Source organism: Vespa crabro, chromosome 6, assembly GCF_910589235.1.
Source record: "Vespa crabro chromosome 6, iyVesCrab1.2, whole genome shotgun sequence".
Lineage (NCBI taxonomy): Eukaryota > Metazoa > Arthropoda > Insecta > Hymenoptera > Vespidae > Vespa > Vespa crabro.
In genome coordinates, this window is record NC_060960.1 from 8,286,839 (window position 1) to 8,304,486 (window position 17,648).

The 17,648-nt window shown below is 27.3% G+C and overlaps 4 protein-coding genes across 9 annotated transcripts in view; 1 reads left to right on the plus strand and 3 right to left on the minus strand.

Moving 5' to 3' along the window:
* The window catches only part of LOC124425128, a 1,177-nt gene extending 127 nt beyond the window's left edge, over window positions 1–1,050 (minus strand). Inside the window, exons 1-2 of the mRNA XM_046965034.1 lie at window positions 941–1,050; window positions 1–456 (exon numbers count right to left, since the gene is read on the minus strand). The exon at window positions 1–456 is cut by the window's left edge and continues 127 nt beyond it. Coding sequence (XP_046820990.1) covers window positions 142–456; window positions 941–952 — 327 coding nt within the window. The 5' untranslated portion in view covers window positions 953–1,050 and the 3' untranslated portion in view covers window positions 1–141. The remainder of the gene's footprint in view (window positions 457–940) is intronic.
* The window catches only part of LOC124425127 (speckle-type POZ protein B-like), a 24,473-nt gene extending 7,959 nt beyond the window's left edge, over window positions 1–16,514 (plus strand). Inside the window, exons 1-6 of one of the 6 annotated variants that reach the window (XM_046965031.1) lie at window positions 1,002–1,103; window positions 14,582–14,772; window positions 14,882–15,180; window positions 15,245–15,469; window positions 15,932–16,079; window positions 16,146–16,514. In XM_046965031.1, the coding sequence (XP_046820987.1) occupies window positions 14,595–14,772; window positions 14,882–15,180; window positions 15,245–15,469; window positions 15,932–16,079; window positions 16,146–16,414 (1,119 nt within the window). In that variant the 5' untranslated portion in view covers window positions 1,002–1,103; window positions 14,582–14,594 and the 3' untranslated portion in view covers window positions 16,415–16,514. Of the gene's footprint in view, window positions 1–1,001; window positions 1,104–12,371; window positions 12,930–13,056; window positions 14,773–14,859; window positions 15,181–15,244; window positions 15,470–15,931; window positions 16,080–16,145 lie in introns of those variants that run through there. The other 5 variants (XM_046965028.1, XM_046965033.1, XM_046965030.1 and 2 more) reach the window with 5 other exon arrangements.
* On the minus strand, window positions 2,237–3,180 carry LOC124424817 (histone-lysine N-methyltransferase SETMAR-like). Its single transcript, XM_046964324.1, has 3 exons — window positions 3,069–3,180; window positions 2,665–2,969; window positions 2,237–2,587 (listed from the first exon to the last, which is right to left on the minus strand). The coding sequence occupies exons 1-3, from the start codon at window positions 3,178–3,180 to the stop codon at window positions 2,237–2,239; spliced, it is 768 nt and encodes a 255-aa protein (XP_046820280.1).
* Window positions 3,660–11,504, minus strand: LOC124425126 (tudor and KH domain-containing protein homolog). The gene is made up of 9 exons (XM_046965027.1): window positions 10,864–11,504; window positions 10,626–10,733; window positions 9,735–10,119; window positions 9,250–9,627; window positions 9,004–9,164; window positions 8,696–8,916; window positions 4,958–5,120; window positions 4,763–4,870; window positions 3,660–4,671 (listed from the first exon to the last, which is right to left on the minus strand). Exons 2-9 carry the CDS (start codon window positions 10,713–10,715, stop codon window positions 3,988–3,990), a joined length of 2,190 nt encoding a protein of 729 aa, XP_046820983.1. The 5' UTR covers window positions 10,716–10,733; window positions 10,864–11,504; the 3' UTR covers window positions 3,660–3,987.
* Window positions 16,515–17,648: the final 1,134 nt, after the last annotated feature.

Here is a 17,648-nt window from a genome sequence, read left to right on the forward strand (position 1 = left end):
CGATTGTGGTTATCATGAATTGTAGAAAAAGTTTATACACGTTAGGAGACTGTGAAATATTGCACAATATTTCAGGCACGTAAAATAATTTTTGGAATTACTATTGTTTATACCCATTTGTATTCGTAAGGTATATGGTTATTAATGATGTGCTGGATAATCGGCATACCAGCCAAATGCACCGTTAGATCCGGTATGTCCACCATAATCCACATAATCCAGAATTTGACCGATGGATCTCTCAGCTCGTGAATTCTCCAACTCCTCGTGATGAAGATTTGGTACGGCTATAGGTACGTAAGCCGCCGGATCTGCTTGACGAGCAATTCTTGAAGCCGATAGTGATATCGGATTCAATTCTAACACGTCTATGCCATCAATGGGTATAGCAATGTAACGCCTACCAGCTAATACATCACATACACCGTACGACGTCAATAATAATAGGACGACACCCTGTATAATAGAAAGAATTGTGTCACTGATAATTTAACGAATAGACGGCCTTCTTTGTGCATTAGATACTTTTTAAAAATCAATTAATCTTTATCAAGGAGATTTTCAATTGGGATGAAAAAAGTTTCTTGGTGATTTTGAAAATCGATTACTCTTTTCCGAAACCTTTTTATAGGCCAATCCCACTTTTCTTTTCCAAATCGTACCAAAATTTCTCAACGTGTGATTCTACAATTTGCGCAAAGAAAGAATAGCCAAAAAGATCTTTTTTTAAAAAAAAAAAAAAAAAAAAAGAAAGAAAATTAATTGATTTTATTAAATCACTTGGAAACATTTTTGGTGAATCAAATTTTCTGTGATAATCCTTAATTCGATTGATTTTGGACGTATGGAAAATTATTGGAAAAAAAATTTCTCAAATATTTAAATACTTCAATCTATTTAACAATTATTTTCTAAAGGAAAAATAATAATTGACGTTTACCAAATTATTCATTGTAGTATCGTCGAACTGAATTCGGATGTTAGATGAACTGAGGAGAGAGTCTCCGTCAGCGACGTTTTATACAGATCCGCTTGGCCGCAGCTTTCTCGTTTTACCCGACCACCGAGTTGTTGTACCAAGAATCATATCTCTCAAAATAGAGGTAATTATTTCTCTTCGTAGAGTTCTTGTAACGTGTTTATCCTATTGTAAGTTGCTGTTACTAGTAGTCGCGTATACGTTTTCGCTAAAGTAAAAAATAAAATTTAACGGTTAAAGGGTTTGTGAAATATATTGCCACATTTTTCTTTTTTTCTTCTTTAAACATATTTGTTGACTTCTTTCGATTTATTTTTTATTTATTTATTCTTTATTTTTATATATTTTTTTTTTTTTTTTTTTTTTTTTTTAATTTTACCTTTTTCTTCTCATTATGGATTAATACATATTGTGTATCTCGTTCTCGTTGGGGGTTAAATAATAATCGAAGAGAAATAAATGACCAATATACTCTCTCTTTATTCTTTTTAGTTTGACTTTCGATTAGGTATTGCTTATTTCTTTTGAACACCTCCATGCTATCTATAATATTATTTTGCGGTCGTACCGTCTAACTTTTACTTCCGCACAAGAAATCCCGAAAAACTCTATCTTTCAGACACGCTCTCGTTATGTCTATCAAAAGGATCGTAATGGAGTGAAAAGTGAAAGGGGATTAATAAACACTATTATTTTCGTATATCATCATAATAATTATACATATATTTTCTTGTCTCTTTTTTGTAATATTTCTTATCTCACTTTTTTTCACTTCTCTGTTAAACATTAAACACTTTCTCGAACGTACAAACGCAGAGAAATTTCAAACACGATAATAATTAAAAAAACATCGCCAAAATGTATCTAAGAAAAGTTCGTTACATAAAAACATTATAACGTTATTACATTGTAAATAAAAAAGCACGCACATTGTAAAAAAAGTCAAAACATATACGAAGTAAGAACGATTATTAAAAAGAATATATATATATATATATAAAATGGAAGAGCAAAACATCTTTGATATAAAATATTGATTATGCTATAAAATATCAATTATGATATATAATATTGTTTATACTCTTCCGAATATTTATTAATGTAAAAATATTAGGTTGGGGAAAAGGAAATCCATTATTTTTGCATGAACTTCAAAACTTTATTTAACATGTTTCGGATTGTCCGATTTGGGTCAAATATGCACAGTTTTGTTCTATAATTTGTTGCCATTTTAAAGGTAGCTTCATAATGCCTATCTCATAGAAGTCTTGGGTCCTTATTGGCAAAAAACTCTAGTAATTGATTTTCACAATCTTCTCTTGATGCCGATTTCTTATCACTCAGGAATTTTTGCATTGTGAGAAAAAGATGGTAATCGCTTGGTGCCAGGTCCGGACTATATGATGGATGCATTAAAACTTCCCAACCAAGCTCCCAGAGTTTCTGGCGAGTCACTACAGACGTGTGTGACCTGGCGTTGTTTTTATGGAACACAACACCTCTTCTGTTGGCCAATTCTGGCCATTTCTGGTCAATCGTTAGCTTCAAACGTTCCAGTTGTTGACAGTAGAGATCCGAATTTAGTGTTTGACCATATGGAAGCAATTCCTAATAAATGATTCCTTTCCAGTCCCACCAAATGCACAGCAGAACTTTCCTGGCCGTTAGAGTCTTAGTTTGGGCACCATTTGAGCTACTTCATCGCGCTTTGACCACGATCGTTTTCGCACAATATTGTCGTATGTGACCCATTTCTCATCTCCAGTCACCATCCGTTTAAGAAATGGATCGATTTCATTCCGTTTGGCCAAGGCTTCGCAGATGGAAATTCGATCCATCATATTTTTTGTTGTTAATTGGTGTAGCACCCAAACATCGAGCTTCTTTTTGAATCCAACTTTGTGCAAATGGTTTAAAACTGTTTTATGGTCGATCTTTAACTCCTGGGCGATGCTACGACTACTAACATGCCGGTCAACTTCGATTATTTCTGTAATTTTATCGACATTTTCGATGATGTGCGAGGTGCATCTTTAACATCCAAAATACCTGAAAGGAATCGACGAAACCAAAATTGCACGTAATTAACTGTTATCGGGACCATAAACACCATTCACAATTTCAGCCGCCTGGCTTGCATTTTCACCTTTATCAAAGAAAAACTGTAAAATGTATCGAATTTTCTCTTTGTTGACTGACATTTTTAACACCCTGTAACTCACAACTGAATGGATCAAACAAAAAGCAGCAAAAGAATTTTTTTAATGTGAATGTCACCTTGACAACGAGCATAAATCTGAAATTGTTTGATCGATACTTTACGAGATATCGATCACTATAACCATCTATCAAAAAAAAATTTTTTTTAATATTTTGTATATGCTGCTTCTATACAAAAAATAGATACTTTTATCTAAGAGTAAAAATATTTAACAAAAAGTGTTTTTAATAGATAAGATATATTTAAAAAAAAAAGAATATATCTAACATTCTTTATCTAATATTCTTTATTCACAATCATATTGATAACTATAAAATAAAAATATATAGATCTTTTCAAACATAATTTCCATTGTCTATTTTATATATACATATATATATTTCATTTATTTGAATAGATGTCTATTATTAATAGAAATTAAACAAAGTTAAGTTAGATTCTATAATAATTCTACATAGTAGATAAATTATCTTGCATTTCATTTACCTAATATATTATATATATATAATTATAATTATATATATATATAAAATATTTAATACTTCATTACAACATTGTCATCATAAATTTTGCAAGAAAGTATTAAATGTAAACACTTGATAAATGTAAAATTCTCGTATAAAAATATCTTACATATAAAAATGTTGTTTAATTTACCATCTATATCAGACATTACTATTAGCATTAAGTATATAAGATAGATGGCAACGAATACACTGACACTTGTACTCTGTAATCTTTCGTTTCTATTTACATTGTGAAGATTTAATTTTTATAGTAGACATATCTAATTTAATTTAAGTCCATCGAATTCATCGGATATGTCACTCTCAAATCCAGTTTTTTCATTTGAATTTTTAAGTTTATAATATTTATTTTTGTTTTTACAAATATGATCAGAATCTTTTTTTATATCACTTTTGCCATTCGTTTTAATTAATTTATTATTTTCATTTCTCTCGTATCCTCTTTTTGATCTTAGAACATCTTTTACTATATGCATTATTTCTGGTACTCGCTGTGATGTTGGTCTGTCATCAAATACTCGTACACCATCCACTTTGGTAAAACGACTTCCTGGGAAATAAAGATGGTTGTCTTGACCTACAGGAATATCTTCATAATCTTTTCTGCGATATAACTGGAATTCATCTTCCTTTAGCAATTCTTCCAATTCTAGCATCATTTTTACTTCAGATCTTTCACCTCCAATATTAATAAATTCTTTTATATAACCGTTCCGACGGTACCAGTCTCCATTGTCAAAATATTCCTCATCGCTTACTTCTACACTATACCAACCACCATTATCATCGTCTGGGAATGCATATTTGGAATCGTGATTAATGAATTCCGGATTACCACATTTATCTATATGATCTTCATCATCAGAGTGAACATATATTTCTTTAGATAGATCAAATTCATTATTAGACGGTTCTGTCTGAATAGGTTCATTATTAGATGTTTCCTATATTTATGTAAACATAATTATACAAATATAATACAACAAAAAAGTTAGATATTTAACAATATATAAAATATAAGATATAAATACTCACGTTTGAAAATTTTGTAAAAGTCCATGGAATTACATAACAATGTGGATATTCCTCATTCATTATATGTGCCAAACCTTTCGAGGCCAAATTTTCATTTACCGATCCACCCTAGAAAGAAAATTTAAATAGTCAATTTTTTTTTTTTTTTTTTTTTTTCTAATATATTCTGTGTGTACATGTGTGTATTCGTTTTACCTTATTATAGAGCTCGATTAGTGGAAATGGTGAATTTTTAGGATACAATTTTCCTAAAGACTCTAATCTTCTTTCATAACCCCGAATACGAACGATGTTATCGTCAGATGGGTTAATTATTTCTTTGATTCTTTTCTTTTGGTTTTGTGATCCACTTTCCCGTCTAAATTAGAGAAGATACAAAAAAGTCATATATATGTGTCAAGAGAGAGAGAGAGAGGGGGGGGAGAGGGAGAGAGAGAAACATACAGATAAATCAAAATACAAATTAACAAATAGATAAAATCTAAAATTTTCTACGTATCTTTGATCTAATACGATATCTCAATATTTATTAATCTAATACGATGTGAGAAAATTATATAAGAATGAAATGTACTAAGTCGAATTTATTAGATATTGTTCTAATTTAATTTTATAAATAGATATTCGAAATGAAAAAATATATTATATTTGTCTTAGATGAAACATTTTGATAATTCATTATTCGTTCGTTTAATACGACATGAGAAAATTGCATTAGAACGGATATCAATAGCACGAAATGTAAGTCAAACTTTTCGACGATTGCAAAACCACTAAAGCCTCCTATACTCAATGACTTCTTGTGGAGGGATGAATTCGATAAGCTAGAAAGCGTAAATTCGAATTCTCTAATCCGACCGAAATCTTGTTAACGTCCAATTAAAACCTCACATGTTAGAACGTGCCTGAGAGAGAGAGAGAATGTGTTCGAAATCTAAAATAGACGTCAAAATTATTACGATTAAACTGGAATATACTTGAATTAGTCAAGTCGGTTATGTTTGTGTGTGTGTATGTTCATGCATAGTAAAATGAAAAAAAAAGCAACGATTAAAAATATATACGAAAGGGGAAAAAAAAAAAAGAAAAAAAAAACAGAAATAATTCACCGGCTCATTGAGACACATAATTACGAGGTATTATCTTCCTTTTCCGTGAGGGTTTCGGATCGCCTTCTTTCAATTAAGCGTCATTCGACGCAACTATTCATTCCGTTAATTAATCCAATTAGAGTTATTCACTCTCGTTAACTTATATTCTTAACATGTTTTATGAACGGACTATCGTGTATACAACGTAAGAATAACAAAAAAAGAAAAAAAAAAAAAAAAAAGTAGGAATAAATTTTTCTTTTAATATCGGTAATAATTTGTAAACATTCAACTTGAAAGAATTTGATTGCACAACAAATTATTTTTACGATAACGTGTCACGTGTTAATTATTATTTAATTGAATTTACTTTACGAAGATCTTATCAATGATAAAAGGTGCGATAATGCAAGCTTTGAAAAAAAAAAAAAAAAAAAAAAAAAAAAAAAACTGTCAAAATTCCAACAAATCGATATTTCCACAAAATAATATTTTATGAAATATATTTTGTTTTTTTTTTTTTTTTTTTTTTTTTTTTTGTAAATTATTTATCAATCGAATTACACATGTAAACTAATATTATCCTTTAATTAAATTCTCTTGTAATTATTTTTTTATCGATCTATAGTATATAATTCTACTCTTCACAAAATCATTCCATTGTAAGTCGAGATGTTTAGAAGGAAAGCTCACAACAAACAGGTTTAAAACAAGCTAAAACGGAAATAGCAAAGGGAGAGTTAGAGCAAAGCAAAGCAAAGCAAAGCAAAGTAAAGCAAAGTAAAGCAAAGCAATGGAAGTTTTTGGCAGTGAGATAGTATTAAAGACTCATAATGCTTGCAACTCACAAGGCTACATCAAAGATCGTATACCAGCAACGTAATTTTAACTCTGAAATCGTTGCCAAAGAGAGAAACAGAGCAGGAGAGAGTGAGAGAGAGAGAGAGAAAGAGAGACAGAGATAGTGGGAGTCGCACACATTTATATATATATATATATATATATATTGCACAGGATTCTAGAACATAGGAATACGTATGTTTCTCTAACAGGTCGCGTGTAACGTCGTGTGTATCGTGACGAAATTGCACAGAGCTTGATTAGGTGTATGTGGACACGCGATCTACCTACGAGCTACTACTCGTACTATCGATTGATTAATTTCGTATTCGCTTTCGAAAGTGGGCTTCTACTCGACAATGTCAACAAACTATATTGATTAATCATCTTAACGAAACGGTATCATTTTCGATCTAGAAAGCTAGGGAAAACAATCAGATTTTATCTATCCGAACGAATAAAAAAATTTGAATTCGTCAATATTTCGTCCGAAACCACAGGCGCCCGGGATTTTTTTTTCCCCACGATCTAACGATTTTTTTTTTTATTTCTCTTGTTTGTTTTTTTCCTTTTTTATTATATAGATCAAACTAGAATATGGATACTTTTTTTAGCAACAATTTCATATATCATTTTTAAATATACTTAGTCTATTGGAAATTATAAAAAAACTATTTCGAAAAGTAACTCAATCGATAGTTCATCTTTCGAATTGAACGTAAATGATATTTCACAGTACAATGAATTTATCTATTAGATTTTGAAAAGGGCCTGTGATTGATAGGTCAAAAGAATATTAGAATTAATCATCTATCTAATATTGAAAGTACTTATCTGGAAGGTAAATAATTGTTAAAAATGCAAACATATGTTTCTTATTGCTAATAAGCAAGCATAAATCGAGTTAAGTATTGTATAATAGTTGAATGTATTGATCTACATCAGGGAGAGAAGAAGTAGAGACAATTGTGCAAATACATTTTCAACTTGCTGGATTCAATGCCAATACGTGAAATATTGTCGCGTTAAAAACGATATTGGAATTAAAATCAAATTATAATATTATTTCAATTAAGTATAGAAATTTATCTAAAGAAAAATGATTGTCAAAATACAGATAATGCAATATGAAAGTGAAAAGTATTTCGATTTATATTGTACTTTTATATGTCCGTTCTAACTCTTCAATGAGATAATGTATTTGAGTAAAAGCCAATGAGATAATGTATTTAAGTAAAACTTGTAAATCATTCTAACTCTTTTTCTGGCTAGATTATTGAAATATCCACGTACGACTGATAGTAAATTAATTAATGAAAGATGGGCTGACATTTATAAATACTAATACACAGTAGAATAATAATTGCTTGTAACAATGTTCTAGCAATAATGTTATCTCCTATATTCATTTCTTTAATAAAAGCTAAACTTGAATTAAGAAAAAATGAAAAACAGAATAGATATACGAAAGTACACACGTTCGGCTCTACTCGATGCTCATCATTAAAATTCTTTATCAATTAAAAATAGAATGAATACGTCCAACGAAATATACACATTTTCATTTCTTATTTATCGTTTAATCTGTATTTTTTTTTATTATACTTTATTTATATAGTTTATGATGAGACAATATTATAGAAAGATCATTAATATTTATATTTTTGCTTATTATTTAATCTGCATGCTATATTATTTTCAATAATTTGTATTGAAATATACTTCATTTAAAAAATTTGTAATATTTTTCTCAAAAATATTTGATTTATGTGATTGTAATTCATATGAGAAAATGAAAAATTCTTTTTTCTTCTTTTTTACTTAAATACATTATCTCACTTGTCACTTTATAGAGTTCCAATATTTATACTCATTGATATTGTTAAACATTTCTAAAGACATAACAGGCTAACAATTTTCACAATATATTTATAGTGATCATTTTAGCAATTTGAATAGATTAGTTCTATGAATAAAATATATAAAATATAAAATTACGTACTTATGCGATCCAATAAAGATTAGTCCACCTCGAATTGCTTGTGCTCTAAGTTGCAAAAATTTTTTTGGAATTCCCAATACATTATATTGGTGTATTATTTTTTTATAGCCAGAATCTATATAGTGGACATTTACATATGTCATGTATATATCTATTACTTCAGCTCTATACCACTGTCCATCATTTTTGCATTTTGCTGCTACTATATCCCCTCTATTTATCTGTTACATAAAACAAATTCTTATAAATTCATTTGTAACACTTATTTCAATAATAGAATGTAATCCTTAATCATAAATAATACTGACCGTATCCAATCTTTGGCCTTGGCGATTTAAGATATTTTTATAATATTTCGCCATATCAGCATGTAATTTACGTAAAGCTTCATTTTCAGAAACCAATCGAAAATATATATAACGGTAACTAGACACTCTTGTTACATATACGTCTAAAGATGTTACTTTATCTACAAAAATAAAATATAAATTTATAGTTATTGTAAATAAGATCAAACATTTTGCTTAACTTTTATACATTAATTATAATCTTGCCATATGAAATTAATTCTCCTTGTGTTTTTATAGGTATTTTAGAAGATTCATCGACAGGGGAAATGCTTTCTTTTGTCATAGATTCCTTTTCAACTTTCTTTTCATTATATTCCTGTTCTTTTATTTCCTTTGTCATAGGAACCTCTTCTACCACTTTTTCTTCGTTATATTTCTGTTCTTTTATTTCTTTTATCATAGGTTTCTCTTCTTCTTCTTTTCTTTCTCTATATTCTTGTCCTTCTATTTTCTTTCTTATATATTCCTCTTCTAGTACTTCATTTTCATTATATTTCAGTTCTTTTAACTTTATTTCAAGATAATCAAATGTATTCACAATTTGAAAAAAATAACCTTGTATTAGTATTTTCATTTTATTATCTGTGAAATAGTTCTTTAAATTAATAAATGTACAAATTCATTGAGAAATATTAATTTTCTATGAAAAAGGAAGTATTAAAAAATATTATTTAATAGTAATACAGTACCTAATAATGGTTTTTCTATAATAATATTTACATATCTTTTTTTTTGCTTTTCTAGTTCACTTAAATTACTTTCACATAGTGTAATTATATTTTCATAATTCTTTGCAGATATAATTATTTCATATGTTTTCATCATTTCTGTATCTATTGTTTTACTCTCTATCAAAGCTACAGCTACATCTATGTTTGTTTTAGTTCCTGTAATTGTGCACGTACAATCAGGATATTGTAAATTATTATCTTCGAAATTAATGGAAGTACTAGACATTTCCTCTATCCTGGGTACTTCTTGTAATATAGTGGGTACATATTTTCTTTTTACTTTAATGACTTTTTTAAATGTATGTTTATCGATAAGTATATAGTTTTTTTTTTTATCATTATACTATAAAATGAATAATATTATGGTAAATATATATATTACAATATATACGGGGTGTCTCAGAATAAATGGAAAATATTTTAGGGCTGACTTCAGCATATCTAAACAATAAAAATATTTTATATAAATGTATGTCCTATTTGACTTTTTTTTACAAATTATATCATGTATTGTAATAATTCTTTTATTAGATAGATGAAATTTGATGAAATGAAAGAATTGAACAAAGTTTCCAAAAAACCCGAGCAATATTTGGACATATGTAAAGAATGAGATTATCATTGGTAAGATGTCTATAGAATTATATTCAGATACAAAAAGGTCATTTCGAATATCTGTTACGAAAATAAGCAGATAAAGTTTATTGAGAATTAAATTTAAATAGAAAACAAAGTCAAATAGGACATATACTTATAGAAACCTTTTTTATTGTTTTGATATGACTTACCTAAAATATTTTTTACTTATTCCGGGACATTTTGTATATTCTCTTAAAATCATTATTTTACCTTCAACCACCAATGAATTATAGAGAAACTTAAATTTGCAAAACAAATACCGAACAAAGCCGATAAGAATTTTTGCTTTGATATGTTCATTTTTAATCACAATTGAATCTATAAAAAACGAACAAAAAGATCATATGTTAATTATAAAAATAAATAATGATATATATATATATAAATATTTGGATTAAGTAACAGAAAGCGTTTCTATTATAAATCGTATAAATCTATACATACTCACCAGACCTGGTTTCAAAACTAACCACTTCCTCATACAGCCACTTCTAGAGACGAATGAAAGAAAGCTGAAAGATAACATACATGCTTATATACTAAAAATCTACCTGAAATTTCAATTACGTACCAATAAAGTCAAATTAGTGAAATCTCTAATAATCGTGATTAAATTAAATAAAAGTAAATCAATATAAATTATAAAAACGTAAATTTATTAAAGAGAAAAAACAAACAATTCAAACATCTTAATAAGAGTAAATGAAATTTACAGGAAGCTTGAAAAAAAAAAAAAAATTCTTTACATTCACGTAGTCAAAAATCAATAAACCAACCAATACCATTTGTACAATCCCTATAGTATTAGAATTCCAATAGAACCAAAACAGTTTAGTAAATAGAATTGTACGGTGTCCTAGAACGAATGGTAGTTATAAATCGAAAAAGTAACCAATAAAATTTCATAACCATTAGAATGATGGATATTATTTTGTATAAAAGAAAAACAATTTTGAACTAATCGATTCATAATATTCTAAGACGAATATTACTTTTCGAATTATTTAATTTATAATTATTAATAACGAAGATTTTCTTTCGTTCTAATGATGTAAAACTCCATATAAAAGATTATAAACAACGAAATTAATTATTTTGAACATAAATAAGGAATCAACAATTTTTTTATTTTAAACTGATATATATTTATGCAAAAAAGAAAAAAGAAAATTAATCCTTTGTGTGAAGACAAAGGAAAAATTTCTTTTTCTCGTTTGTTTTAGTTAAAATTTTCCAAAAAATTATATAGATTGGTCGGCCTATTTTCTTACTTAGAATTTATACGGATTATTTATGTTCAAAAATATAGGTTTAAAATCATCCTTTTTTTCCTCCCTATATTCCAAGCTGTTACTTTATCATATATATATATTTGTTTCAGTTTTATATTTTAATCTTTAACGATGAGTATTAGATGACATAATTATGATTTCATAATTTCCAAGTATATTTCGATCATACGTTATTATTAATGCTAACATTTTGTGAACCTTTTCACAGATCGCTTGTTTCATTGAAAAACATCGAAAAACTCGAATCTTGTTTCTATATATCCTAACAATGTCAACAGTTAACCAATCAGATGAAAGCGGAAGCATCATCTGATCGGAAGTTTGTTGTGATTGGCCAAAAGGAATGTCAAGGTTAGAGGAATATAATATTTTATTATTTTAAATTTAACTGAAACATATTCAAAATTTTGAACGAATTTTAATTTCGAAGCTTATGCGAATTACCTTGTAAAGCCCTTAAATGATAATTATTAATGAAATGAGAAAGTATTAGATAATTCTATACCATAGATTACATTTTATATACTTTTGTTTCATTTTACATGTTAAATTTTATCCACTTTATGAACATACATTAAAAGAAAATCAAATTAAAAGAAATAAAAGAATACAATGAATCTTGTTTTTTTTTTTTTTTTTTTCCTTTTTTTTCTACGTTTATCTTTTATTTTTGTATGATATATATGATTAAAACTTATTCAATGAAATTAAATGATTGAAAAATGTAAATAAAATTATTCATTGTTCCAAATGAGATTGAAGTACTTTTACGAAGTTAGTTCCATTTATAAACGTCACACACAATGTATTTGCATGTGTAACAATTTTAAGTGGACGTAGAGAAACGCATAATCCTCACGACGATGATCCAAACTCTCAGTTGGTTTGGAGTACTCGCATTGTACGAATATCGTTACATTTTCTTTCACGAGATAACTTATTGTTAATTATATCAAATAATTGTTAAATACTTTTATTGAACATTTAATAGTATAATAAGTGTTTTTGTTTTGTGCGATTATAAATTTTTATCGACATAATTTAGTCGACAATTTTTCTTTAGTCAGAAGTTGCATTTTTCTTTATATAGAATATTATTTTCGAGTGAATATTTAATCCTTGCATTTACATTACAGTAAATTTCAAGTATATATATATATATATATATATATGTGCGTGTGTATGTGTGTGTGTGTGCTTTTATATATATATGTGCCTTAACGTGAGTGTAAATTTTATTATTGTTATTTATTTAAAAAAGATAAAGCAATAACATTATCATATATATATATATATATATATATATATATATATATATATATAGATAAATTAATATTGGATTATTAAACATTATGAATTGGCATTCAATATAGGAAATATATTTAAAATACAATTGATAATAATCAAGAAATTTTTATATTTCTTGTACAAGCTAATAATTTTCCAAATGATCGTTCTTTCTTAAGTCCAGTTATATGTTATTCGTCGTTATTGTATATAACGAAGAAATCGTTGATCGACTCATTGCGACATATAATTACGAGTTATCTGCCTTTAGTGGTGTTTTCGGATCGTCTACTTTCAATTAAGCGTCATTCGTTCTAATTATCCCGTTAATTAATCCAATTAAGAGTTATTTGCTCTTGGTACTCTATATTCTTAACATGTTTTTGCGAACGGAATTAGAAATGATAACGTTTTATTTCCTGCAATAATTTTAAGAATCGATATTGAAACAATAACATTATAAAATAATATGTACGAGTCATTTATCAATGGTTGATAATTTATATTATAATTTTATAGCGAGGAATGTGGTAAAGTGAAGCTTTGAAAAAAGAAGTGTACAAATTTCAAAATTTCCAATCGATACAGACGTTAAATATACTTTATTAATTTCCTTTGTTTTCGATTTTTTTTTTTTTTTTTTTTTTTAGATTAACTAATTATTTGCAAAGAATTAAAATTGCATACGTTTAAAAATCCATATTTTCCGTTCCATGTATATTTGACCTATTTCTAATAAAAACGTAAAAAAAAAAAAAACAAAAAAAGAAAAAAAAAAAGAAAAAATCTATTATATTCTATTCTATTGTTACTTGAGATATGTGAGTATTGAGCAAATAAAACAAACTGAAAACAAGCTCAAACGGAAATAGCAAAGAGAAACTAGTATTAAAGCTATGCAGGTTTTTGGCAACTAAAATCAAAGATCGTAAACTACCGCTATAATTTCAGCACTAAAATCGTTGCCAAAGGAAGAGAGAAAAAGGGAAGGAGAGTGAAAGAGAGAGGTAGAGAGTGAGAGAGAGAGAGAGAGAGAGAGAGAGAGAGAGAGAGAGAGAGAACATACTTATATATAATACATAGCATTTGAGCACGTGGGAATATATGTATTTCTCGAACAGGTCGCGTAGAAGATCGTGTGTAATGTCGTGTGTAATGTTGCAAAATTGCACTGAGCTTGATTAGGTGTATTTGAACACGCGATCCCTACGAGCTACTTCCACGGTCGATTGATTAAATACTCGCATTCGTTTGGCCGTCCGCATGCGAAAGTAGGCTTCTACTCGACAATGTCAACAAGCTATATTGATTTTCATTTTGACAAAAATGGAATCGTTTGGATCTAAAAAAATTAAAGAAAACGATCAGATTTTAGCATTTCGAAAAAATACAAAAATTTGAATTCGTCGACATTTCGTGCGAAATCACAAGCGCGTGCGCACACACTTGTCCTGTTACAGGCGTAAAATTTAAATTTAATTCATATATTTATAAAATATTCGACCCACGTTCTAACGATTTTTTTTTATTTCCCCCTTTTTTTTTCTTTTTTTTTTTTTCTTTTTTCTTTTCTTTTTTATTATATAGATCAAACTGAAATATGGAGCTTTTGGTACCAACAGTTTCAGATATCATTTTCAAATATACCTGGTCTATTGCAAATTATAAGAAAACTATTTCGAAAAGTAGCTCGATTGATAGTCCATCTTTTGAATTGAACGTAAATGGTATTCAAAGTACATGGAATTTATCTATTAGATTTTGGAAAGGACCCGAAGGTGAGAAATCAAAAGAATATTATAATTAATCATCTATGTAATATTGAAAGTATTTATTTGGAAGGTAAATAATTGTTAAAAATGCAGACGTATGTTTCCTGGCTAATAGGCAAGAGAATCAAAAATCCAGTAGTATTGTGTTTGAATATATTGAATTGCATCGTGAAGGAGGCTGAACAAGTAAAAATACGTTTTCAATTTGCTGTATTCAATGCCAATGTTAAACATTGGGAATATTGCCATGTTAGCAGAACCATATTGGAATTAAAATCAAATAGTAATATTATTTCACTTGGCTATAGAGATTTGTCCATCGTTGACAGACACCTGAAGAAAAATGGCGAGATCGACTTGATGGTAAAAATACAAATAGTACAATGTGAAAGTGAAAAACATAATTTGTCACAGGTATAATACGCATTAGAAATTTTATTGGACTTTTATGAATTTCACTAACTTGCCAATTTTCTAGGATATGGCTAGATTATTGAAATATTCACGTACAGCTGACACTAAACTAATTTGTGGTGGATTGGCTGGCATAGAAATACCAGTACACAGTAGCATAATAACTGCTCGTAGCAAAGTTCTAGCAGAAATGTTATCTCCTGTATCCGTTTATCCAATAAAAACTGAGTTGGAAAGAATTGAAAATAACGAATTGGAAAGAGATGAAGAACAAAAAGGATATAAGGAAGTATGCCTTCGACGTTACTAGATGCCTATAACTAAAAATTTTTAGTAACTAAAAATCCAATGAAAATGCTGAAAATATTTGCACGTTTTACATTCTCTATTTTTCTTTGTATATATATTTTCTTTTATTTTGTTTATTTTATTTATGATTTGTTAGAACAGTACTATGAAATGATCATTACATTTATATTCTTGCATATTTTTTAATCTGCATGCTATATTATTTTCAATAATCTGTATTTAAATATATTTTACTTAAAATTTGTGATTTATTTTTTTTTGTTGTTGAAATATTTATTATGACTTATTTAATCGCAATTAAAATGAAAATATATATATATATATATTTTTTTTTGTTGACAGGTGAGTAATTAACATTATTAATTTAAAAAAAAAAAAAGGAAACTTTCTATTTTCTCTTCTCTTCTATTTAAAATAGATCATCTCACTTTTCACTTCATAGGATCAATATCTATATTCATTGGAATTATTAGACATTTCTAAGGACACAACGGAAGAACTTCTACGTTATATTTACAGTGATCATGTCGATAATTTGGATAATCTTGCATCTCAATTGTTATGTTTGGCAGAACGTTTTTGTTTACAAGGTATTCATGATAACAATGATTAAATGTGAACACATGATAAATTCCATTAAACCATTACTTTTCTAGGTTTAAAAGAACTTTGTGAAAGGAATTTAATAGAAACTATAACTCCATATAATATAGCTAATCGATTGTTATTAGCAGATGAATTTGGTTGTGAAGTATTGAAAAGAGCTAGCTTGGCTTATTGCGAAGAAAATTTAACAGTACTTAATAAAAGTTTAGCTTGGAAAATGATGGAACAAATGAATCCTGAATTATTTAATGAAGTTTGCGATGCTGGAATGGGAAGTTCTAGATCTAGTAACATAGATGATAGTGAACTGAGTAATTAAATTTATTCTATTATTCTAATTCAATGGATAAGTTTAAGTGATAATACTTATGGTTATTACTTAAACTGTTGATTTTTTTTTAAGATGATTTCATCATTTTTTTTTTTTAAGTTTTATAAAGCATTTGAAAAATATTTTAATTTCTTTTATCTCATATCATTATGTTCATATGACAAATTTTAAAATATTTATATATTTATATACTTTATAAGAAGGAATAACAAATTATTTCTTAAAAAAAAAAAAGAAAAGAAAGAAAAGTATAAAACAAAATTGTTCATTTGTAGGGTAGTATGAAATCTAGTGAACATTGAATTGTTTGTGTTCTAAGACCAAAAGATTTTGTGAACAGTTACAATGTGTTAGACTTATATATTACAGATATAGTTTTATAATGTAAAAAATAAATACAAAAAATTATATAGTATACACCTATTACTTTAGCTATGTACTAAAATCTATTATGTTTGTATTTTGCTGCTATTGTGCAGCAAATAGTTTTCATCCTTATTATTTGTTATATAAAACATAAAAACTCTTATAAATTTCACATATGACTATGACAATTATTTTATTACAACAGGATATAATCCTTAATCACATTTAGAGCTCATATTTATCAAAGTTTACTTTAAAATTATTAAAATAACCTGTTATATTTGTAATTGATTAAAACTTAGAATTATAGAATCAATCAACTGATACATATATTTCCATAAAATTTTTTATTATCTACATAAAATATAAATTTCTATTTCCTTTAAATAACACACAACTTTTTACTGAACTTTTATATATTTGTTATAATTTTATTATATTACAATATTTCTACTTCTAAAGTAGGATTCATTTTCACGAGAAGATTTTCCTCCAAAAAATATTATAAAAAAAGTTTATTTTCAATTATATATTTGTTAATGTTTTTAATTATCCTTGTACACATATACAATATAAATATTGTATATGCAACCCATTCCAATTGTTGGTCTACAAACTTCTTGAAGTACATACATTTTATATGTCTCAATAAGTGCCTGATCTGTTATTATATTTTATATTATAACTTTTATTATATATTCAGGTAAATTTATATCTTCTGTAATTTTTATAAATATGCATGTATGATCAAGATATTTTAAATCATTTTGAAAATTTATCCAAATTTCATATTTATTCTGAAATGAAAATCTTTTATCATTAAATAACTTTTTACAATCAAAGTAAGTATGAATGT

Excerpts from the sequence above, each read along its gene's own strand:
- LOC124425126 (XM_046965027.1), bottom strand. The coding sequence starts at position 10,715 with ATGAACATATCAAAGCAAAAATTCTTATCGGCTTTGTTCGGTATTTGT. Across the intron at positions 5,121-8,695 it reads ATCTTTATTGGATCGCATAA|ACGGGAAAGTGGATCACAAA; the intron begins GTACGTAATTTT and ends TCTCTAATTTAG. Across the intron at positions 4,871-4,957 it reads TAATCGAGCTCTATAATAAG|GGTGGATCGGTAAATGAAAA; the intron begins GTAAAACGAATA and ends TTTTCTTTCTAG.
- LOC124424817 (XM_046964324.1), bottom strand. The coding sequence starts at position 3,180 with ATGTCAGTCAACAAAGAGAAAATTCGATACATTTTACAGTTTTTCTTT. Across the intron at positions 2,970-3,068 it reads TGTTTATGGTCCCGATAACA|AAATAATCGAAGTTGACCGG; the intron begins GTTAATTACGTG and ends ATAAAATTACAG. Across the intron at positions 2,588-2,664 it reads GCGATGAAGTAGCTCAAATG|GAATTGCTTCCATATGGTCA; the intron begins GTGCCCAAACTA and ends ATCATTTATTAG.